General features: G+C 38.7%; 1 protein-coding gene across 15 annotated transcripts in view; it reads right to left on the bottom strand.

Annotated features, from left to right (window-relative positions):
- Positions 1 to 27,469, bottom strand: part of Poln (DNA polymerase nu) — a 164,835-nt gene that overhangs the window by 128,730 nt on the left and 8,636 nt on the right. For 12 of the 15 annotated variants that reach the window (XM_042285788.2, XM_076546990.1, XM_076546994.1 and 9 more), the window contains 4 exons: positions 24,373 to 24,517; positions 12,107 to 12,186; positions 7,751 to 8,245; positions 3,332 to 3,522 (listed from right to left, as the gene is read on the bottom strand). In XM_042285788.2, the coding sequence (XP_042141722.2) occupies positions 3,332 to 3,522; positions 7,751 to 8,245; positions 12,107 to 12,186; positions 24,373 to 24,511 (905 nt within the window). In that variant the 5' untranslated portion in view covers positions 24,512 to 24,517. The remainder of the gene's footprint in view (positions 1 to 3,331; positions 3,523 to 7,750; positions 8,246 to 12,106; positions 12,187 to 24,372; positions 24,518 to 27,469) is intronic. The other 3 variants (XM_076546999.1, XM_076547000.1, XM_076546997.1) reach the window with 1 other exon arrangement.

Raw genomic sequence — 27,469 nt, 5'->3', positions numbered from 1 at the left:
TCCTGGGAAGTGGGCATTACTTCTTATATACAGTTCATATACTGTGAAGCTTGGACTCAAGGCTTATCTCTGAGCAGAGCTTCTACTCCTGAAGCTCTTATGCAGAGTACACACACTGGACCTGGCCCAAGCTCCTCCAATCATTCTACATCTCAGTATGCCAGGTCTTTCCTTCTGCCATTTCACTGTGCTACTTCTACTCATACTATTGGATATGGCATATGCTCCTTCTTGTCTATTCTTCTCCTCCCAGAACTTGTGCAACCTGCTCAAGGGCTGTTCTGGGCAAGCAGCCCATCCATACACTTTTCACAGAAGGGCCCACTTGTGCTGAACTGTAGCATGCTTCCATCATCTCCTGAGCTTCTGCATGTGGGGTAACAGTTAACACTTATCAGATGTGTGCAGATACCAGGCTAACATTTCACAAGGTTACTGCACTAAAACTTAATCACAGTGCTACAAGGCAGGAACTCCATCCAGTATGTGGATGAAGGGACTTGGGTTCAGAGATGTCACATCTAACAGGTGTTAAGGTTGGGTTCTGATACTTTATCTTGCTACTGCCAGGAGATAAGCCTTAAACCACCAAACTGTAAGTTCCTCTTCATGGCAGAAATGCAATAATACATTAAAAGAGCTCTTTAAACCAGGAGCCCAGTGAGCATTTACACTGTGATGTGTAATTGGGTTTGGCTTGTCTGCCTCCATTGACAGCACTGATTAGTGTTCTAAAAGTTATGTGGTCTGGCTTTGTTTGTTAGAACAGGAGGCCAAGATGGTAGGGAGGTCAAAGTGCCAACAGCATTGGGTTTTGGCTTAGATAGACTGGGAAGGGAAGGGAAGGAAGAAGTGAAGAATGATAGAAAAATGGGATGTGGGGACCTCCCTGACACATGCTAAAAGACAGATCCAGGGTAAAGAGATCTAATAGCTACACTGCCTTCTCCTAGGAAGACATTTAGGCTTGATGAAGTCTATCATGGTAAGACAAAGAACAAAAGGATTTCTTACGGGCTGGGAGATGGCTCAGTGGAAAAAGCACTTGCCACACAAGCATGAAGATTGAAGTTCAGATCTGTTTTAGTTTGCTTTCTGTTGCTGTGATCAAACACCATAACCAAAAGCAACTTGGGAGAAAAGGGCTTACTTAATCTTACAAGTTATAGCCCATCATCAAGGAAAGTCAAGGTAGGAACCTGGAGGCAGAAACTGAAGCGGAGACCCTAGAAGAATGACTGCTTGCTGGTTTGCAGGCTCTTGTTCAGATACCTTTCTTACATAGCCCAGACATACCCTCCCAGAGATGGCACCATCCATAGTGGACTGTCCCCTCCTATACCAATTAGCAATTAAGAAAATGCCTCATAGACATGGTATGAGTCCAATATGAACAATGCAATTCTTCAGTTAAGGTTCCCTCTTCCCAGATAACCAGGTTTATGTCAAGTTGACAACTGAAGCTAACTATGAAGAGAACCCATGTAAATGTTTTGTGGCCTGTCTGTAATTCCAGCACTTGGGAGGCAGTGATTCCCACAGCAAGCTGGCTAGCTAGACTAGTTAGGATAGATGAGCTCCACATTCAGCAAGAGACCTGGTCTTAATAAAAGTAAAATGCATATACACGTGCATGTATGTATATACATATGCCAACACATGCACACAGATACACCATATATATGCAAATTTTCTTAAAACATATTTATGTTTTATATATATTCATAAAGTATGATCTAAGTTCATTTTGAATCCTAAATACATTACTATAGAATTGGAACTATTATTCCAGCTTTATAGTACACGAGGGACTATCATTCCTAGAATTTAACATGCTTCAAAATGATGCTGGATAAATACTATTCATTTGTTCTGTGGCAGTGCTCCTGGGTGTGGGGTCATGAGAGTGAAGGGAAAAAAATCCTATCCTTATCCTCATCAAGCTTAGTAGTGGACGTACAATAAACAAACAAGATTTATGAATGATGGTGACAGGCATTATAGAGAAATATGAAGATAGAGATTGTACACAGTGCTGGGCTAGAGTACTGTTTTATCTAGATGTTCAGAAAAGGCCTAAATGATAAAATAACACATGAGTAAAGATGTGATAAGGTGAAAAAAGTCTAGTTGATGAAGAAAAGCTCTTCACAAAGCTTTAATAAATGTAAAGAAAATTAAAAAGCCAAGTCACTATCATATTAGGCACAATTAAATAAAGTCTATTTGGTACACAATTGCAAAAGACCAAACAGCATGGCACTGGCTTAGTCAGAGGCCTCTCGCAGCATCACAGCATGATGGAGAGACAGAAAGGAACCAGCCAAGGATAGAAGAGGCTGGGCACATGGTGGCCTCACCTCATAACAGTCCATTAGTGTGAAAATTCACTCTTGAAAGACCAGCACTAACCCATTCAAGATGGAGGAGTCCCCACGACCCACTCACCACCTACTGAGTCCCTTCTCTTAAGGGATATCACCTCAAAACAGCCTCCCTCAGGACCAAGCCTATATTAGCAAAACTGCTTGTAGCACAAAAACGCACTCAAGCCACATTTTCAGACAGGCATTATCCTTAGTGATACTGAGAACAACTTAGTGTTTCCAGGCAGTGATAACTTATCTCCTATGCTGTACAGGAGGAAACTAGGAACTCTAGTAAAAACCACCTGGAACCCTTTAGTGGCAGTGGGTTTTCAGATGGCGGATGAAGCTTCCCCTAACATCTCATTGCAAAGTTGTCACAATACTGGAACAGGCTCTCTTGGCATCAGGATGGACCTTCCATTCTGGAAACTCTGGGGGAGGAGAACTTGGAGAGCCTTACATTTAAGGTAATAAACAAAGATTTCTGTGGTGATATTTTATTTGTACTCTAATAAATAAAGCTTGCATGGAGATCAGAGAAAAAAGCCAAGCACTATATTAAACACAGAAGACAGGCAATGATAGCACACACCTTTAATCCTAGCATTCGGGAGGCAGAGATTCATCTGAATCTCTGTGAGTTCAAGGCCACATTGGGAACAGAGCCAGGTGTGGTGGCATACACCTTTATTCCTAGTACTAGTTAACCATAGAGGTCTGGAGGGCTGTACAGACAGACAGGAAGTGATAGAGCTGAGCAGAAAGAGGAAGTGAGGGCAGGGACAGAAAGGATATAGGTGTAAGTATACAGGAAGCAGCTCTCTCTGGAGGCTGAGGAGTTGCTAAGATCATGTTGGCTGTAGCTTGTCCTATTCCTCTGATCTCTCAGTTTTCACCCCAATATCTGGCTCTGGGGTTTTTATTAATAAGACCTTTTAAGATCTGTCTTACAGATTTCTTACCTGACAAATACACTGTGTGCCTCTTTCTTTAGGCCCCACGAAGGGAAGTGCTCCATATGTATGTAGATACAGTGATCTGTGGATGTGGAGACCTCTCCCAGAGCACTACCTCGGGCTGGGGAAATCAGAGGGCTGATGTCCAAACGGTTTTTTAGTAACACTACAATTCCTTTAACAGGACAAGTTAAAGTCTGTGAAGACATAGTAATACAAAGTTACAAAATTAAATAGATATATTGCTTTATGAGAGCAAGCTATAAGACAAAGGAGTAACATCTATAATGAAACTTTAAAAAAAAATGCCATTTAAGAAATCTGTGCATGTACATGTAAGTTCAGGTACAGACATACCATAGCATACATGTGGAGTTTAGAAGACAAACTTGGGTGTTGGTCTCCATTTTTCACCTTGTTTGAGACAAGGTCTCTCACTGTTTGCCACTGTGTACGCCAGCCCCTGAGCTTCATGTGATTCTCTTGTATTTGCCTCCCATCTTTCCATGCCCTGGGATCCTGGCCTCCAGCTTTATATAGGTTCTGGGGATCCACACACAGGTCTTCATGCTTGAACAGTAAGAACTTTGTCTACTGAGCCATCTCTCCATCCCCCAACTGATTTTTCTTTTTAGACAGGGTCATCTATGTAGCCTGGGCTGGCCTAAAACTCCTGTTCTTCCTGCCTTAGCCTCCTGAGTGTTGGGATTATAGGCATGCGCTATCACACCTAGAGCTCAACTAATATTTTCTACTCAACAAGATACCTTTCAAAAACAGAAATCAAAGTGTTTGGGGGCCCTGATCCCTGGTCTAGATATTAAATACTTCTTCCTTTCAGAGAAGGGAGTGGTACAGTGGCCTTGATCAGGGCTCTGTGGAGGCCCAGAGGGAAAGCTATTTCTCTGGCCCGAGTGAAGACCTAACATTCCAACCTAGCCAAAACAAAAGGGTCAATGCAATTGGGCCAGTAAATCAATCACCTGGTGAGGGGCCATCTCTCAGGAAGGCAGATTCACCTTAAGCTATGCTAAATACATAGAAGGAATAATTATCCTTTTAATTGAGATAATGTACTTTTCTTTCCCAGAATTCCCTCCTCCTAGCACACAGAGCCACAGCTTTATAACTCTGCATAACTTTATAACATGCAGCTTTATAACTCTGTCTGCTTTTCTTTTCTTTTTAAACGTTTTCACTAATTCTTTGAGAATTTCATACATGCATACCTTATATTTTGATCATACTCACCCCACTGATTCCCCTAACTCCCCCTGGACCCACTTCCATTTCCCACTCTGTCCTGTCCTATTTTTTATTTTTATAACACACTGAGTCCTATTTGTGTTGCCCATATACTCATGGGTGTGGACTATCCACTAGAGTATGGTCAACCTATCAGGGACCATGTCTTTAAAGAAGATTGACTTTCCTTCCCTCAGTAGCCACCAGCTATCAGTAGTTCCTCAGCTAGGGGTGGAAGCGTGGGAACTCCTCCCCATCCACACTGGAATTGCTGGCTGCTTGATCCTGTGGGGGTCTTTTGCTGGCAATCACAGCTGTTATAGTTCAGCAGTGCTATAATCCAGTCACGTCCAGTCCACTCTGACCTGTAGCTCTTAACCATCTTTCTATCCCCTATTCCATAATGGTCTCTGAGCCTTGGGGGGATTTGATATGATATAGATGTACCATCTGTGTTGAGAATTCCACAGACACTTATTCGTTGACCTCTAACCAGTTGTGTGTTTTTACATTAACCACTATCCACTGCTCAAAGAAACTTCTCTGATGAGATCTGAGAGCTGCAATTGTCTATACTATAGGTATAGAGATACAAATTAGAGGGCTGGTCCTCTTTTCTGAACTACTTAGAAAAGCATAACTTTGCCTTGCCTCTCCTTTTTTTCTTTTCTTTCTTTCTGTTTTTTGTTTGTTTGTTTTTGTTTTTGAGACAGGGGTTCTCTGTGTAACAGCTCTGGTCGTCTTGGAACTTGGAACTTGCTTTGTAGAACAGACTGGCCTAGAACTCATAGAGACCTGCCTGCCTCTGTCTCCCGAATGCTGGGATTAAAGGTGTACACTGCCACTACCTGGAACTTTTCCCTTTCTTTGTGTCTCTGTTCTAAGCCTGCTTTCCCCATCATTTTGGGATTCCTTACCATTTTTCTAAAGGCCCTCTCCATCATATGGAAGCTTACCCATATGCAAATGAGCTCCATGCTAGCCTACCTCAAATGACACAGCTTCCTCCTTCTTCCTCTTCTCTATATCCACCTCTAGGCAGTTGCCAAGATTTCAGTTTTCTTGCCTTTGCGTCTTTCTTTTAAACTAAATTGTCCTTGAGATTAAAAAAAAAAAAAAAAGGCTTCCCCACCAAAACAAAACATAAAGAAAGATTCAACACAATTTGTATCAAACCCCTAGCTGGATGGTTGCAGAAATTGATGACATAATGAAATAATGATAAAATTTATATGGAAGTACGAAGGAACCCTAATAGCCAAAATAAACTTGAAAAGGATTAACTCAACTGGAAGATGGAGGAGTCACACTTTCTGATTTCTAAATTTGTTACAAACCTCAGTAGCCAAGACAGGTTGGTTTCTGGTATAAGACAGACACAAAGAAAAGAATCAAACATATGGAAATCAACCTTAGAAACTGGGGTAAAGTAGCATATACTTATACTCCTAACATTCAGAAAGCTGAAGCAAGAGGATGGTCGTGAGTTTGAGTTGAAGGCCAGCCTGGAGTATATAGTAAAACTTTGTCTCAAATAAAACAGGTATAAAGCAAGGAGGTGGAAACAGAAACCAACCCTTAGATCTACAGCGACCTGATTTTCAAAGAAAGTGTTATGATGGTTAACTTGATTGTCAGCTTGACTGGATTTAGAGCTACCATGGAAACATACCTCTTTACTGTGTCTATAAGGATGCTTTCAGAAAGCCTAATTGAGCAGGGAAGACCTACCCTGAATGTGGGTGACATCATCCGATGCCTGGGGTCCTGGGATGAATACAGTAAAAAGAAGAGAGTCTGATAAGACAAGCATTCATCTATCTCTGCTTCCTGTGAATGCAATATGACCAACTATCTCAAGTTCCCGCCACCATGTCTTCTCTGCCATGATGTACTAGACTCTCATATTTTGAGCAAAACAAATCCTTCCTCCCAGCTATTTTTGCCAGGTATTTTCTCACAGTAACAAGAAAAACAATTAATAAAAGCACTAAGAAAAATAAACAAGAAAGAGTATTTTCAACAAGTAGAGCTAGGATGACTGAATAACTGCCTGCAAAGGGTGAATTTCTGCCCTTATCTCATACCCTGTAAAAAGGTTAACTAGAATGGATTACATATTTAGATGTAAGAGCTAAAACTACACAACACTTAAGAATAAAACTGGGGCAAATCTGCTTGAACTAGGGAAGACAAGAGAGAGAGAGAATTGCATGCACATGAATGTGTGGGTTTATGTGGAAGTCAGAGCAGAATGCCCAATGTCTTTTTCAATTGCTCTTTATGTTATTGCTTTGAGACAGGGTCTCTCGCTGAACTGAGAGATGAGTCTTTTAGCTAGGCTCGCTGTCTAGCAGGCTCACAGGCTCCCCCTATCTCTGTCTCCCAATGCTGAAGTTACATACATGCAAAGTTGTGCCCTGCTTTCTCTGTGACTGCTGAGGATTTGAACTCTGTTTCACATGCTGGCAGAGCAAGTGCTCTTACCCACTGAGCCATCTCCCCAAGTCCCAAACATTCTGAATATGGTAACAAAAGCACACGTTTTTGAGATTCTTTAGACTTAAGGGTTTTTTTTTTCTTTTGAAAAGATACTCTCAAGAAATCTGAATGAAAATCCACAGATTGGGAAAACTGCAAATCACATATCTTCTAAGAGACTTGAATCATATAAAACACCATATAAAGAACTCTTACATATCCAAAATAGAAAAAAATCCATAAACTAGTTTAAAAATAGGCAAAAACTTGAATTTTACCAAAGAAGATACATGAAGAGCAATAAGTGCATTAAAAAAAAAAATGCTCAGCGTTATCACTGTGGAGCAAACGCACTTCAGAAGTACAACAGAATACCAGTGTGCACCCAGAAGGGTGGCTAGAATAGGAAGACAGATAATTTCCAGCAGGTAGAGAATCTGACACCTCATACTTTACCAGTGGAAGGTAGAGTGGAACAGTTTATCAGTTGCCTAGAATTGACAGAAACTCTACATTGTCAGAATCATTTACCAAAGCGAGGACGGGAAGGCTTAAAATCTTATTTCTAGCTTTCCTATAGAAATCAGAAAGAGGATTTGTTTTGAAATGAGGTCTCACTGTGTTTCCCAGGCTGATCCCAAATTCCAGCAGTCTCTCAAGTGCTGATGCTACAGGCATGTGACACTACTGTTTACTAACCTGGTTGGCTCTGAGCTGTGTGGAACCATCCTTATACATCAGTGTCACAACCAGGGCTTCTGCCTGCTTGAGCACATCCATTAGCTGGCCTTTTGCCAAATCATCCAAATATCTGACATCACAGAGCTGTTTTCCAAACACTCGCGTGTCCTTAGAGTTTAGCCAGGTTTCAGCCCCGTCGGTATCTTCTTCCAGTGCTATGTGTTTACTTGCTTTTTCTGGGGAATTACTACATGTAATACATTTTCTTTTAAGAGTCAAGCTCTCCTCATCCTCTTTAGCTGTATTTTCCTTTAGGAAGTGCTTTCTCATAAGCTCCATTTTCTGTAAGACTGGAGCTTCCTGGTCCCTCTGCGGAATTAAATAACTGGGAAGAGCCAATGAACTGCTCTGTATTTGACCAACAGAGAGCTGACTTGTAAGCTTAGTAATGGAGGACGGAATAGAGAACTCTATGGATCCTCTTGGTGTCTGGGTTATTAATGACTTAGAATTCTGGAGAAAAAGGGAAAAATATTTCATCACAACATGTATTCACAAGACATGTCTATAAACCAAATGAACTTCTGATACAGCTTATCAGAGATAATGTGAGGACACAAGTTTTACATTATTTATGACCTTTCTCTTTTCTTTTCCTGTGGTGTTTGCTGAACAAATGTTCTGTCACCCACTGAGCCACCCCCAGCCCTAGGACCACATTTTCCAACAAAGCTAGACAGAGTCTTTCTAGACTGCACAGCTGGATCCTGGGGCTAGAGCAGGTAAGAGCTCAGAATGTTTCCTCTAGCCTATGTGCTGGAAGTCATTCATCTCAGAAGATAATGAATGAGAGCGAGGCCTGTAATTTACAACTCTAAGTAGAAGCCAGTCATAGAGAAAATGAAATCATAAAAACTACTTGATAATGTTAAGTGACCTATTAAATTAACAAAAATACAGTTCAGCAATCCTGGTCCTCATTCCAGCAATGTGTAATCTACAATGACAGATCCATCCACTAAAAGGAGAAAAGCATCTCCACTCACTTCATTGGATTTGTTTACAATGGTACTTTGTGTTTTAATGTTCATTTCCAAATTTATAATTTATCTCTTGTTTTGGACAACTGTAAATTAATATTAATTTAAAAGAAGATGTCTTGGGCTGGAGAGATGGCTCAGCGGTTAAGAACACTGGCTGTTCTTCCAGAGGTCCTGAGTTCAATTCCCAGCAACCACATGGTGGCTCACAACCATCTGTAATGAGATCTGGTGCCCTCTTCTGGCCTGCAAGGATACATGCAGACGCTACACTGTATATATAATAAATAAATAAATCTAAAAAAAGGGGGGGGGGAGGGCTGGAGAGATGGCTCAGAGGTTAAGAGCACTGAATGCTCTTCCAGAGGTCCCGAATTCAATTCCCAGCACCCACATCGTGGCTCACAACCATCTGCAATGAGACCTGGTGCCCTCTTCTGTATACATAATAAATAAATCTTTAAAAAAAGATGTCCATATACCACAGAAAATTTAACATTTATAGTCATATTTTTATTGCAGAGAAATAGTTTATGGTTCCAAGAACAGACTTTTAGTCATAAAATTATATTAATTAAAAATTCTGTGGAGGAGTATTCAAGAAAAGGAATTCAATAAGATTTCAGACTATTGAATATTTTGCTCATATGTTTTTTAAAGGGTGACAGTGGATATCAAATTACCAGAGTGTACTTTGAATCACAGTGGATGTGTTTTAAATTTCATGACAGTTTTTAAAATGTCAATATTAACAATATACTAGAATCATGTTCTTTGCAACGTTAGAAACTTATGATGAATGTTTTAAATTTCAACTTTAAAATATTTCAGGAAGTACAAGACTTTTAAAAATCCTAGGGCCAAATAATCAGCTAGTAGTATCAGAGATAGGTCCTGACATTATCTCCACTTTACTACAGGGAGTGTATTTTAAATTAGATTGAGGGTTGGTGAGATGACTCACTTGCCACCAAGCCTAGAAAGCTGAGTTAGATCCCTGGGACCCACATGATGGAAAATGATCTAGCTTCTGCAAGATGTCCTCTAACCTCCACATGTGCTCCATGGCATGTGCATCTCCCCCAACAAAAATAAATAAAGAAATATGCAATAAAACTTTAAAATAGCTTTTGCTAGATACAGTACTACTGCATGCCTTTAATGCCAGCACCTGGGATTAAAGCAGAGACAGGTAGATCTCCATGAGTTTGAGCAAGTCCAGTCTACATAGTAAGTTTCAGGCCACCTGGGGCTATATAGTGAGACCTTCTCAAAATAAATAAATAAATAAATAAATAAATAAATAAATAAATAAATAAATAAATAAATAAATAGCATAAAAAATAGGATCTCAGCAGTGGTGGCACATGCCTTTAATTCCAGCACTTGGGAGGCAGAGGCAGATGACCAAGACCAGCTTGGTCTACATAGCAAGTTCTAGGGCAGCCAGAGCTGACAGAGAAAACCCTGTCTTAAAAAAAATAGCGGTCATGAGGTCAACAACTTGGACTACTATGCATGTAAGTGCTAATGCAAATTAAAGCCCAAGTTGACCTCCAGCAGCAGTTCATTCTATGTTGACAGTGAGAGAACACTTTGCCTGTTAGGATACTGTTACTCGTGGACTGAAATGCTGAAGAAACCCCTCCCCCTATTTTGTTTTTTTGCAAAAATCAAGGTATATTCTAGGGTTTCCTGGTTGACCTCAACAGATAAACTGAGATGATAGTCTTAGTTCAGAAATGATCTGAATGTAGATTTACAGTCTACGTGTACAGCTGGCTAAGTGAGATCACTTTCACAGTTCTGCATGTATCCCATCGGCTCCCCATTAGTCACTGAACTCTTAAAACTGGTATTGTAACATTATTACAATGTTTTGCACCAATTTTATAAACTTTACAGTACAATATGTGTTCCTTTTCTGAGGCAAACCAAAGGTATATTTCTCAAGGTTCTGCTGCTATCAGCAGTGTTGATGGAGGATTTTTTATACATTTGTAATAGATAGAAATAAACCAGAAAAAAAGAAGAAAAAAAAGTGGTGGAGGAAAAGGTGAACACTGCAAGAATACTCAAAAGGGCTGAGAGTTGCAAACGCCAAGATTGGCTTTGCATAGTAAATGGAATAGAACAGCTCTGAACAGCTTACTTTTCCTGGTTTGGTCTGACAGAATGATTGAATGCTTTTGTACAAAAATCAGAGCCTTAAAAACAAGGATTTGGTGAGATTGTAAAATGGTGTGCCACTTTGGCAAAACAGTCTGGTGGTTGGTCAAAATGCAAAACATTGTTACTCTGTTACTCAACAATTCTACCCTTAGGAATATAACCTCAAACTACTGAAAATGTGCACCTATGAAACATGTACATGAAGGTTTACAGCAGTGTGTTGCTAATAGTAAAAAAGTTAAAACAACTCAAATAGCTATCAAATACTGGAGAGAAATAAAATGTGGCTTATTCATACAATAGAATATTATTAAGACATAAAAATGAATGAGAAACTGATAGATTAAATGACTTTGGTGAACCTTCATAATTTCATTTGTAGATCTTTCCATTTCTAATTTATAAATACATTTGGGGTTATAAATTATAAATGTACTGCCTCCTGTCAACATTGTATACTTCTATTTGATGATTTCTGTGTCAAATATTATATGGAAATGTTTCCAAGTATTTTCTGTATTAACTGTGAATGAATAGAACAAAATAAATTGCCTAAAAAAAATAGCAAAAATTAAAAACAAACAAACAAACAAAAATTAGGATAGAATCTGAACAAGCCGTTTGCTCCAGAGTCCATTCTCTCTACCATGAGGTGAACTCCACCACTGTTTCCTAACAAGGTTTTCAGTGACATGACTTTTAGAAATGGATGTACAGCCAAAACTGGCTAGCTCACAAACATTTCAAGATCTTTTAAAAATTCTCAGTATCCTTATTCTCTAAAGCTGGGACCTTCAGTTTGGCCAACTCCTAATGATCCATTACATTTGAACTCAGACACAATTTTCACACTTCAGAAAGATACCTATCCAGGAATGAAACTCTAACAGCACAAAGCTTGGTTGACTATCCCTCCTCTTGGTCTCAAGGAACATGAAACTAACTGTTATCACAGGCAGCACTTACTGCACACATGGAGCAGATGTGTGGGATGTTTCATCCTCCTCACCACCTGTCCAAATTAAACATGTGCTATGCAGAATAAGAACTTTTTTTAAAGCATTGTATCTGTAGTTTTTAGCACATACCATGATGCTTATTATATATTTGTTAACAAACGAAGATTATCTATTTAGAATTACTCATATTTGCAAACAATTACCTTTGTTTCTAGTGATTGAGTCCTCTCATGTTCAGCTAATACTGAATAATGAATACTGGATTTTTTGGTCACCTTTGAAGCTAAAAAAAAATAAACATTGAAAAATAAATTAAAGAACTAAGCATGCTGGTACATGACTGCAATCCCAACACTTGGGGAGTAAAGGCAGGTGAATCTCTGTGATTTCAAATCCTGTCTAGTCTACACAATCAGATCTAAAACAGCCAGGGCTGTCTCAAACAAAACAAAACAAAAAATTTACAGAATTAGCTAACTTTTGAAAATGATTCACTATACTATTTAGCCACTATCAACACAATCAAAAGGCATAAGACTATTACAGTAATTGTTTACATAAAGTGTCTTCAAATTAACAGAAGTCAGAGCTATATAATTATGAAATACTTATTTGTGATTATTTGGAATTTGCACCTGTTTTTTGTTTGTTTGTGGTTTTTTTGAGGTAGGGTTTCTCTGTGTAGCCTTGTCTGTCCTGGAACTAGCTCTGTAGACCTCAGAACTCACAGAGATTTGTCTGCCTCTGCCTCCTAAGTGCTGGGATTAAAGGTGTGCACACTTGAATATTTTGAAAACCCAAAGTTAACATTTTGGAGACATCTTATAAGTACTAAGGGTTTGAGGAAATTGTTAAACTGAATAATACTGCAATAGAATAATCAGGAGCTCAGGAAAACATCACTGATACAAATACCTAATTTAGGTTTTATTGTTAATAATCCTGGGCTGGAGAGCTGTGTAAATGTTTGTAAAATGCTTGCTGATCAAGAATGAGGACCTCAGTTTGATCTCCAGAACTCATGTAAAAAGCCAGGTATGGTGCAAGCTTATAATTCCAGTACTGGTTGATGTGGAGATAGGATCCCTGGGTCTCGTTAGCTATCTAGCCTAGCCTAAGTTGGGTCTCAGGTCCCAGTGAGAGACCCTATCTCAATAAAAAACAAAAAACAACAACAACAAAAAAAAAACAAGAAAAAACCAAGCCAAATAACTAACTACTGAGATTATATTACCTCCACATGCACACACTTGTGCACACACACACAAACTAGCTAACTTGAGCTGTATGTAAGGGACAGAACTAAGACTCAATCCCAAACAGTGTGACTGAGGCATCTGTGCTCACAGCCACTTTGACAGGTATTTCTGTATACTGGGCCCACTTGCTCATGTGCTCTTCCAAAGCTCCCCGAGCACTCATGGAAAATGGAGCTGATAGAGGCACTGAGAATGGAAAAGGTGAGCCCATGCTTGGACCCTGTATTGATTTGGTTCAGATAAATCACTGCATAGTTAGGCATGATAACATGTATCTTTGGTCCAGTTGCTTGGGAGGCTAAGGTAGAAAGGTCACTTGAGGAAGACCAACCTTGGCCACACAGTGAGATAATTTCTCTAAGAGAAAAAACTATTACTCTACCTTTCAGAGCACGGGGAGTTCAGTGTTGACAACCTGCTACCAAGTGACTGCTCATAAAAGATGATGCCAGTAACCAAGTCCTCTGGTTACTAAATTCAAAGCCACTATGTGTTAGCACTGGGACAGCATGGGACAAAGGCTGATATGTGTTAATTGGCCAAGTCATTCTAATAACATGGCTGTTGGTTGTAGCCTGTGGTGGATGCTCATAGGTGGGAGATACTCTTTTTTTTTTTTTTTTTTTTTTTTTTTAGGATTTATTTATTTTTTATTTTTTTATTTTTTTATTTTTTTGGTTTTTTCGAGACAGGGTTTCTCTGTGTAGCTTTGCGCCTTTCCTGGGACTCACTTTGTAGCCCGGGCTGGCCTCGAACTCACAGAGATCCGCCTGGCTCTGCCTCCCGAGTGCTGGGATTAAAGGCGTGCGCCACCACCGCCCGGCGGTGGGAGATACTCTTAAGACTATACCATAGACCTAGCCATATGCCTTGCCTCAAAAACTCCCGGTGCCAAGTCTTCTGACCTTTCTTATTCCAGATTGGTCAACCTTTGTCTACAGGTCCAAAGTTTTCTAACCTTGGTTTCCCCATCCATACAGCATGGATGGCCAAGTAAATCACCCAAAGTTTTATCCCTTGGATTTATCTTCAACATGTCTTTCAGAGTGCCTGAACTGGAATATGGTGCATATGCAGTCCATTTTTGTTTTTTAATATTGAGACAACACATTATAAGCCAAGCCATGCACATCTGAAACCAGGCATCCAGTTGTGCCTACTTGCCTGCTTGTACCAAATGAAATAAACCACTTCCAGCATACAATAGATTGCTGCTGACCCTCTTGATGCTCTGACACAACTTGACAATGTTTGGTGGTTTGGGACTCAAGGTTAGTTGAGTAGTCTCAAGCTCCATTTCCACCAGGAGCTAGTAGCATGGCAGGGGCATTTTTAGTTTAATTTTAATCTTTTAAAATAGTTATGATTCTCTGATGGTAATGGCATACATAGCCTTGCTTCATGTTCTTACAGTTTGTATTATGATTCTCTCGTAAAGACCCTGAAAACTGCACACCTATTTTTCCCCACCTCTAATACTAGGTCTGTTGGGCTGGCAATGCATATGACACTTATTTCACTGCCTAGAGTTCATTGGAACCCCATCTACTTTAGGCCCTACATGAAGCACGTGACTTTTATATCATTCACTGTATGGGATAGAACACTTTCACAAATATGGGATATATGCCTTTATTCTTTGCAAATTTTCTATCAGGTTCTGTGCCTTTTTCTTAGTGGTGAGAGGAGTAAAATGCTGTAATTTGTCCTTTACTTACAAGGGGATACCCTACTGTATCCTCTAAGGCTTCTGAATTACTTAGAGTTTATCTCCCACCCATTGAACAGCAAGGCCTCTAATTAACAACACTTCTTTCTTTTCTTTTTTCTTTCTTTCCTTCTTTTTTGTTTGTTTGTTTGTTTCTTTGTGTAGCTTTGGCTGTCCTCGAACTCACTCTGTAGGCCAGTCTAGCCGCGAACTCACAAAGAAACGCCTGCTTCTGCCTCTCAAGTGCTGGGATTAAAGGTATGCATCACCAGCGCCTAGCTCTAACATGAAGGTTTATGCTTTGCATCCTAAGTGAATGTGAACTTCTTGACTTTCCTTCTGCTTGCAATACTGGAGCTGACCCTGCAAACACTTGGCACAATGCTAAACTTAGTCAGCAGAGGGTGCTGGAGGAACACTGCCAGGGGATGGACACTTTTCCCTTTTCAGAACTCTACTCCAGCTTTGGCAGGGATGAAGCTGCTCCCTGTCTGCTATTTAGATCTTTTAGACCTCTTTATATGCCTTGGTAGCTAAAACCCATCTAGTCAATAAAGTTTTAAACATTCCCTGTTCAAATTACCATGTGATTTCTTCCCTGAGTGAACAAAAATACTCTCTTAATAAGCCAAGTTCTACTAGACTAGTTTAACAAAAAGACAAGGAAGGGGAAAGAGACCCAAGAAAGAATAATATTGAACTTATACTATAAGAGTACATATACACTCTAAAAGTTTCAGATAAAATATGTGAATATGTAAAAAATGTTAAGAAAAAAGTAGGGTAATAGACATTGGGTTTAGTTTTAAATGTCCCTAAAGTATTCCAAAATAAATAAGTATGCTATGTTTTTCTAATACAGATGCCCCATGGCATTGCTGCCAAGCAAAAGGACAGTAGGGCCTGGATTTTCAGCCATCCAGGTGACCTGGACATGGATTAGCTATATGGAAAGGGCTTCTGGACTCTGTATATCTAGATCGCAAAAACTCCAGAACCATAGCTGGGTGGTGATGGCACATGCCATTAATCCCAGCACTCAGGAGGCAGAGGCAGGTGGATCTCTGTGAATTTGAGGTCAGCCTGGTCTACAGAGTGAGTTCCAGGACAGCCAAGGCTACATTGAGAAACCTTGTTTCAAAAAATAAAAAAATAAAAATAAACACCTCCAGAACCACCCTTTTGGTACCATTTGGTTTTTGCCCTTTATTCAAATTGTACTTTGATAATTCACTTATCTTCCATCTCAACCTACTCTGGTTCTCCTCCCTCTTCCCAAAGTCTTCCTTCCATTAAAAAAAAATTCTATTATGAACACAAGATTAAACATAAAAATGTTTTGTCTGAGTTTGACTTCTTTAACTTAATATGATTTCCAGTTCCATCATTTTCCCTGCAGATGGCAGTTTCATTCTGGCTGAGTAAGACTATTGTGTATGTATACATTTTCTTTACTCATTTGTTGATAGGTGTTCTTTCAGCCTTAAGTTCTGTTGGCATAGAAGTTTTGGGTTCCAAGGGGGCAGTGCTCCAACAAGGAGAAACAATAAAAATTTCACTGACCTGAAAGCTCAAGACATCCCACTGGCCACTTTGGGTTTCTGGTGCTCTTAAACCAACAGGATAAGAAAGGAATAACAGTATTAGGATGGATGGTTGATCCAGATTACCAAGAGGAATTTGGATTGCTTCTCCACAATGGAGGTAAGAAAGATTACATCTGGAATTCAGGAGATCCTTTATGGCATCTCTTGGTGCCACCATGTCCTGTGATTAAAGTCAATGGAAAACTACAACAGCCTAATCCAGAGAGTGTAACAAAGGGCACAGACCTGTCAGGAATGAGGGTATGGGTCACTCCTCTAGGAGAGGAGCCAAGACCTGCTGAGGTGCTTGCTGAGGGTGGAAGAAATACTAAGTGGGTAGTAGAGAAAGGTAGTTATAAATACCAGCTAAGGCCATATAAGCAACTGCAGAAATGAGGATTATAATTGTCATGTTTCTGTCATATTTTGTTAAAATGTGTTTGTACAGATATTTGTGCTTTCTTTCCTCAGTTTATCATGTGCTGTGACAGAAATTAAGAGAATATAAGAGGTTATATTTAAGTTTGAGAAATTCCCTCAAGTGATATTGCTGCCCATTCTAAAATTAATAATTTGTTTGTAGTTGTATGAGGGATAGTTATAGTTATATCACATTAGGCATAATTATGACCTGGTTAAATATATAATGTGTTTGCAATTGTACATTGAATAGTTATATCATGTTAGGTGTAATTATGATAATTATGGTGGTTATTGTTTTCATCTGGAAATTAAACATGACATAAGGAGATGTAATTGTGCCAAGGTAAAAAAAGGTGGACTTGTGGTGGCTATTCTTGTTTGTCAGCTTGACTACATCTGGAACTGACTAAAACCCAAGCATCTGGATACAACTGTGAAGTTAAATTAAATTAAAATTTTTAAATTCAATTATTGAATTAAACTGAATTTTAAAATTTTAATTTTTTAAATTAAATCATTTGAAGTGGGAAGATCCACTTTTAAACTGGATCTTTTGTGGTAGGGACATATATCTTTAATCCAGATCTTTTGAGATGGAAAAATCCACCTTTAATTTGGCCCCACCTTCTATTACAACCTAAATAAAATACATGGAGGAAAGAAGCTTTTTTGCCTGTTTGTTCTTGTTTTTGCTTGCAAGCCTATTCCTTCACTGGCATCGGAGCCTACTTCTTCTTTGGGATTTCAGCATCTACTGAAGACCAGCTGAGATGCCCAGCTTTGTGGACTGAACTACCTGATTCTTGGAGCTTACATTGGCAGACAGCCATTGTTGGACTAGCTGGGCCATAGTCTGTAAGCCATTCCAATAAATTCCTTCTCTGTCCATATGTGTGTGTGTGTATGTGTGTGTGTGTAGACTTAATATATATTCATTCTATTACTTCTGTTCCTCTAGAGAACCCTGACTACTACAACTGGGCATATATACTGATTCTATAACCTGGCTATTGTGAATATTGTGCAGGTATCTGATTCCATTGGATATATTCCCAGAAGTGTACAGCTGGATCATATGTATTTATTTGGTTTTTGGAGACAAGGTTTCTCTGTGTAGCCCTAGCTGTCCCGGAACTCACTAGACCAGGCTAGGCTTGAATTCAGAGATCTGCCTGCCTCTGCTTCCTGAGTGCTGGGATTAAAGGCATGTGCAACTACTGCCCAGCATATTTTCTTAAGAGCTTTTATACTAATTTCCATGGTTGGTGACCTAATTTATATATTCATTATGTATTGTTTAAGGGTTCCTCCCTCCCCCCACATCCTGAACAGTATTTTTTTTTTTTAGATTTTCATTATTGTATGGAGTATTTTGCCAGCATGTACATCTGTGTACTACATGCATGCCTTGTGCCAGAGGAGGTGGTGAGCCTCTATGTGGGTGCTGAAAATCAAACCCAGGTCCTTTGCAACAAGTGCTCTTAACCACAGAGTCAACTATCTAGTCTCAAATTTGTCTTATTGATGACAGGCATTATGACTGGGGTGAGATGGAATCTCAATATAGTTTTGATTTGAATTTTCCTGACATCTAAAAACATTAACACTTTACATGTATTTATTGGCAGTTTATATTTCTTTTCAGAACTCTGTTCGATTTACCTACCCATTGACTGGCTGATTTTTTTTTTCCTTTTTGATTTCTTGAGTTTTAAAAATGTTAGATACCCTGGGCAGTGGTGGTATATGCCTTTAACACCAGCACTCAGGAGGCAGAGGCAGGTAGCTCTCTGAGTTCAAGGCCAGCCTTGTCTAAGGCACCAGTACAGTCAGAACTACACAGTGTTGTGGGATAACTTTTTTGTACATGAAGATGTGTCTCTGCTAAGGCACCTTCTGATCGGTTTAATAAAGAACCGAATGGCCAATAGCTAGGCAGGAGAAAATAGGCAGAACTTCTGGAGAGAGAGAGGATGGGCAAGACTTCTGGGGAGGAATGTGAGGCTCCGGGTATTTATCAGTGAGACACGGAGAGGTCCAATATATGGTATGGAGGAAAGGTAATGAGCCATGTGGCAGAACGTAGATTAATAAAAAAGGATTAAGTTATAAGGGAACAAGTCTAAGCTAAAGGCCAATCTTTAATAATTAATAAGAAATCTTCATGTCATTATTTGGGAGCTGGCAGTCCAAAGAAAGTCTGACTACGACACAGAGAAACTGTCTTAAAAAACAAAACAATGGACCAATAGCTGAGGAGCCCCCATGGAACTGTACTAGGCCCTCTGGATAACTGTGACAGTTATTTAGCTTGAACTGTTTAGGGGCCCCCCAGTCAGTGGGATTGGGACCTGTCCCTAGTGCATGAGCCAGCTTTTTGGAGCCTAGTGCCTATGGTAAGACACTTCAAGCAGCCTTGGTGCAGGGAGGAGGGGCTTTGACCTGCCTCAACTGGATGTACCAGGCTCTGCTGACTCCCTATGGGAGTCCTTGCCTTGGAGGAGATGGGAATGGGGGATGGGTTGGGAGAGGAAGGCTAGGGGACAGGAGGAGGGAGGACAGGGGAATCTGTGATTGGTATGTAAAATGAATAGAAAATCTCTTAATAAAAAAAAAGTTTAGAAGTCAATGCTGTTAGACTAATAGCTAGTAAGGATTTCCTTTTTTTTAAAGGGGTGTGTGTGTGTGTGTGTGTGTGTGTGTGTGTACATCCAAGTGCCTGCCAAGGCCAGAGGCATCTGACTCCCTTGAGCTAGAATTACAGGTGATTGTAAGCAACTTGACATGGGTGCTGAGAATCAAACTCGTGTGCTCTGGAAGGCCAGTATGTGCTCTTAACTGTTGATCCACCCCTCCCTCCCTAATTTTCTCACATTTTGTGGGCTGTCTCTTCACTGATAATCATTCCCCATGATGCTCAAACTTCATTCTGTGTAATCCCATTTGTTAATTCTTGCTGATTTTTTGGGTTAGAGTCCTATTCAGAAAGTTCTGTGCCTGTATCTTCAAGTGTTTTTCCTGTTTTTTTTTCTAGTAGTTTCAGGTCTTACATTAACTTCAGTTTTCCCAGCACCAATTGAAGATGCTGTCTTTTCTCCAACATATTTTGGCATCTTTGTTGAAAGTCAGATGGTTGTAGCTCCATTGGTTTATTCTAGCCCACTGTTGGTCTCTGTTTCTGTGTCAGCACACCATGCTGTTTTTGTTACTACTGCTTTACAGTATAATTTGAGATCAAGTGTTATGATACCTGTAGCATGCTTTTTGCTCAAGATTGCTTTGACAACTTGAGGTCTTTCGTGCTTCCATATTAATTTTAGGTGTTTTTCTAGTTGTCAGTTTTATCATTGGAATTTTGATTGGAATTGTATTGTTTCTGGCAATAGTTATTTTCCTTCTGCCAGTCAATCAACATATGTTTTTTCCATGTCTAGTGTCTTCAATTTCTTCCTTCAGGGCTACTGTTTTCACCAAAGAAGTCTCATACTTGGCTTAGATTTATTTCTAGTTTTTTCTTCTTTACCCTCTTCTGCATTTTTTTTTTTTCTCTTAAGACAGGGCTTGTCTATGTAGTCTGGGCTGTCCTGGAACTTGCTATGTAGACCAGGCTGGCCTCAGACATCCTGCCCTCTTCAAGCACTGGAATTAAAGGCATGAACTACCATGTTTGGCCTGATTTAAAACTTGTTCCTTATTGTTATATAGAAAAGCAACTGATATTGACTTTGTATCTTACTACTTTGATGAAAATGTTTATTTAGATCTAAGAGTTTTCTGGTGGTATCAGGGTCTTTTAAGTATACAATCAGTCTGTAAATAGGGATAATTGGACATCTTCCTTTGCTGTGTGTATCCTTTATTTCTCTAGATTAAGAATTCAAGAACTACTCTGGACAACAATGGAGAGAATAGACATATTTTTCTCTTTAAAATTGTTTGTTATACCTATTTTGGGGTGACCTGTGCTTGCCATAGGGTGCCAGTGGGCAGAGGACAACTCTCAAGAGTTGTTTCTGTCCTTCTACCACATGGGTCCCAGGGACTGAATTCAATTTGTCAGGCTCAGTAGTAAGCACCTTTACCTGCTGAGCTATCCTACTAACTAGACATTGTTTTCCAATTCCTGAATTTACAGGGAATGCTTTCAATTTTTTCTTCATTTAGTAAATATTTGCAATAGGTTTATTGCCTATAGCCTTTTATTTTTTATTATTTTTCCATTTTCATGTGTGGCGTGCAAGTGTGTGTACGTATGTTTGTATGTATAGGCACATATGTTTGAGTGAGTGCAAAAACACATGGGTGCACATGCATGTAGAGATCCAAAGTTGATGTAAGGAATCATTTCTCATCACTCTTCTACCTTATTCATTGAAGAAGGATCTCTCAATCAAACTTGAGTTCACTTATAATGCTAGTCTCACTAGCCAGTTTCTCTAGGAATCCCATCTCCACTTTCCAAGTATAGAATTACAAGAGGACCTGGACACACACACACACACACACACACACACACACACACACACACACACACACACACACCTCAGGGAATTTACATGAATTCTGGGGATCTAAACTCCTGTCTTCACACTTGTATGGTAAGTACTTTAACCACAGAGCCATCTTCCTAACCCTTAGTTTTAAATTACATTTATTTATGTTTGTGTGTGCATGTGGTCAGAGACAACTTTCAGGAGTTCTCTCTGTTGACCAGGTAGATCCTGGAGGCTGAAATCTGGTGGTCAAGCTTGGAGGGAAGTGCTGTTACTCAATGATGACTCTCTTACTATAAGGTATGGTCCTTCTAGACATAGTTGCTTCAGGACACTTACCATGAAAGAGTATTGAACTTTGTCAAATGTATGTATCTATTGAGGTGATCATGTGATTTCTGTCCCTGATTCTATTTATGTACTAAATTAATTTACTGATTTGCTTGTTTTGAACCATCCTTACTTCCTTGGAATAAAACTAACTTGAAAACAAAACAAAACAGAAAAACAACAACAACAACAAAAATAACTTGATTGCCAGTGGTAGTGGTACACAGCACTCAGGAGGCAGAGACAGGCAGATCTCTGTGAGTTCAAAGCCAGCCTGGTCTACAGATTGAGTTCCAAGACAGGCAGAGCTACACAAGGAAACTCTGTCCTGAAAAACAAAAACCTAACTTGATCATGTTGTAAGATGTTTTTAATGTGGTATGAAACTCAGTTTGCAAGTATTTTATTGAAAAAATTTGCACCTATGTTCATACAGGAAACAAGCACTAAACCACTAAAAGTTGTGAGGAAAGGCCAAAAAGGAAATGATGTATACAGGGGGAGACAGAAAAGTGTGACATTTTCAGGAGTCCTAGTTAAATCTGAATGGGACAACAACAAAATGATGGAAAATAGTGAATAGAATAGAATATAAAGGGCAGGCTGGAGCCAGATGATATATAGGAATACATGGGAATATTCGAAGGACAAACTTCCCAGAGAGTAAGACAAAGAATGACCTGAAGCTGTGACACAAACAAACAACCAAAGTGGCAGTCAACTGAAAATAAAAAGCAATGTGGAGGCTACCTCAAAAAACTCCAGGAGGCAGAAAGCAAGCAATGGCCTTGGGAACTAAAACTAAGACCTTGCAGAGTTGTATAAATGATTTGAAGTAAGGATTTTATATTTATTGGTACGCATAAAAATTTACTCATTTACTCCTAATTAGAAGGAATATAATCATCATAGCCTTTTAGTTTTTCATTCTGTCCTGGAAATTGCTAAATATTTCTACTAGATAGTGGAAACAAAGACAAGCTTCCCATTAAATGGATTTTAACAAATATATTTTAGGGAATCAAACTATGTTTGTAAAACTATTTTGAATATAATATACATATCTCTAAACTCCAACTTAAAACAGAAAGTTCTAATAAATGTGTGGAAAATGTTTTTTCCTATGAAAATAAAAATAAATAGACACATATACTGATAAAAACATGCTTAATCACAACACAGCAGCTAGTCAGCTAACAATCTTAAAAACTCCTTTGACCCCAGTAATTGCTAAACTCTTTTAACAGTATTACTGAACAATATAATGCCGAAAAATTTACAGATGAACCCAACTCTGAATATAAAGGTGAGTTAAGGTAAAAAAGCAAAACAAACAATAACCTAAGCTTAAGGCACAAAAGAGCTAATACAATGGTTTAAAGAACAAAGTGTAAGCTTAGTTCTTTCATGTTCTGAGATAAAAGGTCTCAGTTGGTGGTAGAGCTGTTTCATGAAGCACTCACAGGCCCAAAGTCCTTGTGACACATTGTTTCACCCTCGCCCTATGATACTGTTATTTAGACTAGGACTGAAGAGAAATGATCTTGAGTTCCAACTGGGAAGCAAGTCAGCCATCTTCAAGCCTGCCTTGGAAGGGGTACTCACTACTGTCAGCACTTTGCTGACAGGAAGCTGATGCAATCAACCTGAGCCATGCACACACCTCTGTATCTCAGAAAGGAAGTCTGGATTATTATAGGATAGATAATTAATCTCTGACAAAAAGGTCTTTGAAGCAATATAAAAATGCCTTCATTGCAAAGTAGTTATAATAAAAGCCAGCATAGTGGTGACCTTTGAGCAAGGAGAGAATTTTGAAAAAAATGTTGAGATTATAGCAATGTAAGCAGTAATTTTCACTAGGCTGGGCAGCCAGTGAATTCCCAAGCTCTACCTGCCTTTACCTCCAATGCTGCAATTAGAGACACATGTGGCCTTGCCTGGCTGGCTTCTTTACCTGAGTACAAGGGATTCAAACTCAGCTGCTCAAGCCTCTTTTCCACTCTCTCCAGCCCCAAGTGCCACTGTCTCGTAACTGAGAAACTGTTTATAAACAGCATTTGTGCTAATACTCAGAAATACTCTCAAAGATTTCATCTCAATATCCTAACTTAATATGACTTATTTTGTAGGAAAATAAATAAACTACAAGTTACTGGCTTTGCTAGTTAAAAAACCCTAATGTTACAAACTTTTCAGCTATACCTGTGCCTGAGAGTATATGCCACAGCTTTTTAGTATTATATATTATAAATCCACATACAAAAACCCATTCCTCTGATACCCAGAATTTATACATTTTATGGCAGTATATGACAAACATGTCTCTAATGACTATATACAACAGCAAGAACAATTACAAATTCAATAATCTAAGAGTCAAGCAAGAGGCATTAGGAAAGAGCTCATCTCCTTTGAAGATACTAGAACACCTGGAACAAGGAAGAGTGTGGTGTTAAAGCTATGGAATTAAAGGACTTTGAATTTATAAGTAATTTAGTCACAATCAACAGGGAAGGGAGGGTATTGGAAACCACTTCTTTTGTAGGCAATGGAAATCCCTACAAAATATAGTTCTAGGGAATAATTTTATTACATTCATTTCACTTTTCAGTCTGTTTTTAAAATAATTAACATTTAAGATAATAAAAGGCTCATAAAATTACTTACTCTTTGTACTCTCTCCCTCATTCTTAGACTCCATGAAATCACCTGAACGCATAGCATACATAATCTTCTGGGCAACAGTGGAGAGGGGTGTCCCACAGAGATCAAAACCTACACATGCCTCATAATTTTCCATTTTCATAAAGTCCTAAATATAAGATAAGCACCCATATATTAATTTTAACACTTTAAAAGGACTTCTGTATATCTTCATTTAAAAGGTATTAATAACTACAGGAAACAGGTTTTGATTATCTAACACAAATAGGATGGAAATATAAGAAGTGAGGCCTGTTGGTGCAAGCTGAATTAGGAGGCTGAGGCAGGATACAATTCAAGCCTGCCTAGGCTACCGAACAAGTTCAAGAACAACTGGGCAGATCAGTAAGACCCAGTCACAAATATTTTTAGTTTTTTTTGTTTTTGTTTTTTTAAATTGTAGGGATGGGGTTCAGTGGTAGAGCATTTGCTTGGGATGTGTAAAATCTAGCTTTGATTCCCAGTGCTACAAATCAAAACAAACCAGAGGCTCATCTGAGGGATGACGATAAACAAAAAGTACTTTCTAATTAACCAATTATGAAGTGAGCAGTCTACTTAAATACTCCTCAGTTCTGGAAGTTGGCTATTAATTTTCAAGCATACAACTCTGACAATACAGTAATTAGAACTGACTTGGGTTATCAAGGTAAACAAATAACCTGCCATCTTGGTAATGACACACTCTATTGGTCCCCTGGCTGAGTAGGAAAATGTTTAGGTGGAAAGTACAGAATAAATAGCTGGTTCATATAGCTAAATTACCTGGCACCCACTAGGAAAGCAATTAACACATTTTCCTACATTATTTGAGAAAAGAAAAACTTAAATGCCTTATCTCTGGACATTCAAATGAACAGCTGACAGTTAAATCTTTTTTTTTTTTTTTTTTTTTTTTTTGGGAAGAAGGGAGGTTTGTTTTGTTTTGAGACAGGGTTTCTCTGTTTAACAGCTCTGGCTGTCCTGGAACTCACTTTGTGGACCAGGCTGGCCCCGAACTCACAGAGATCCCCCTGCCTCTGCCTCCTAAGTGCTGGGATTAAATGTGTGCACCACCACTGCTTGGCCTGACAGTTAAATTTTATGACAAAATTTAATGTCAAAGTTTTTTTCAACTACATTAGGTTCACCTAACAAAAATAAATTTATGTAACATGATACAATAATTTACAAAAATGCATTTGCTTGATAGATTATAAAAATACAGTGCATGGCCATTTTCTGTCTATAGTTTTATCCAAAACATGTCCATAAAACATAAAATATGTAGTTTTTAAGACTGGTAAACCATATCACAAAGGTAAATAATATTCTTAGAGGCATTTCCTACAGCTGTAAACCATATCACAAAGGTAAAGAATATTCTTAGAGGCATTTCCTACAGCTGAACTCTTCTAGTATTTAGTATTTGACACAGACATATCATAAAATGATCTCTTTGGGAACATTTGATAAAATAACTGATAGGCTGCCTAGTGTGGTGGTATATACTGACAATCCCAGCATGGTCAAGGTAGGATCATGAATTGAAGGCCAATCTGGGCTACAAAAATTTAAGACCTTATCTTAAAAAAGAGAATTTAAAAATCAAACTAAAAAGCCACTTCAAATCTTTAAAATGATTGTCCAACATTTTCTTTCCTAAGAAAGTGATTTAAACATGTATCATAAATCCTTTAAGCAGCCACTTGTACATAATTTTGAAACTTAAATTTCAAATTTCATTACTTATATCACACTGGTTAAAGCTCTAGTATGGGCCATCAGAACCCAGTCCTTAAAATGGAAATGCTCAAACTCTGGTACAAGGAGACACATTTAAACTTCTCAAAGGTTACAATAAAGAATTAGAGGAAAATACTTTGAGCAGCAGAATTTTATAATACAACACACTGGTTATTGAATATACAATAGTATGATTTTACCAACAGAGGATAAAATTCAAAAATTCAATGAAACTGCACATAGTACGGAAATCTGTGTATCTGCTAGCTATCAGGCATTAAGTGACTAGTAAAAAAGGTCAAGTATGTAGCATACATACACTGAACAAAGGTATAACACATCCCAGAGTTTCAGAGTCCACAACATACATAGGAAAGCATACAACTTAAAGTTTCTGTGACTTTTGAAATTCAATGTTTTCAGATCACAGTTGACCTCAGATAACTAAAACCTTAAAAAAACAAAACTCAAAATTCTATAAACTTTTGAAACACTCAATAGTAGAAAATGCCAATTTAAGGAGATTTAATTATATATAAAACATTTGTGTAACATGCTTTCTTCCTGCAAGTAAAAATTTGCCAAGATTAAGTGGCACCATGCAAACAGCTCATGAGAAGGACTTGGTAGTATGCCTGACATGGTGGTGTTAATCTCAGCACTGGAGAGGTAAAGGCAGGCAGATCACTTAAGTTCAAGCCAGTCTGGCCAGCCAGTGCTACAAAAACACAGCACTTCTACTCTGTCAATGGTTACATGGGTTAAAAACCAATGTCACGAACTGAATAGCCTCTAACTTAAACGAGTGGGACCAAACTGTTTCAGATTTTTTTTTTTTTTTTTTTGGTTTTTGGTTTTTGGAGACAAGGTTTCTCTGTGTAGCTTTGCGCCTTTCCTGGAACTCACTTGGTAGCCCAGGCTGGCCTTGACCTCACAGAGATCCTCCTGGCTCTGCCTCCCGAGTGCTGGGATTAAAGGCATGCGCCACCACCGCCCGGCTTTTAATTTTTGTATATATATAATTAGATATTTTAGGGACAGAACCCAAGTCAAAATGTAAAATTCATTTATAGTTCAGACAAGTTTTATACACATAAGACTGAAGGTAGTTTTATAATTTATGTATTTTGTGACTCTGACTTGTCATGTAAGATCAGATGTAGAATTTTTCACTTGAGAAACATCCCAGTTGTTTATAAAGTTTCAGATTTTGGGAGTATTTAAAAATTTCAGATTAAGGAAGTTCAATTTGACACTGAATCTATTAAAATGTTCTGTTGATCTTAAATTTATAAACTTAGCACTGAGGCTGATGAGATGGGTTAATCACTGCCAC

Source organism: Peromyscus maniculatus, chromosome 10 (genome assembly GCF_049852395.1).
Source record: "Peromyscus maniculatus bairdii isolate BWxNUB_F1_BW_parent chromosome 10, HU_Pman_BW_mat_3.1, whole genome shotgun sequence".
Lineage (NCBI taxonomy): Eukaryota > Metazoa > Chordata > Mammalia > Rodentia > Cricetidae > Peromyscus > Peromyscus maniculatus.
The sequence above is the reverse complement of the archived record's forward strand: the minus strand, read 5'-3'. Positions and strand labels throughout refer to the sequence as shown.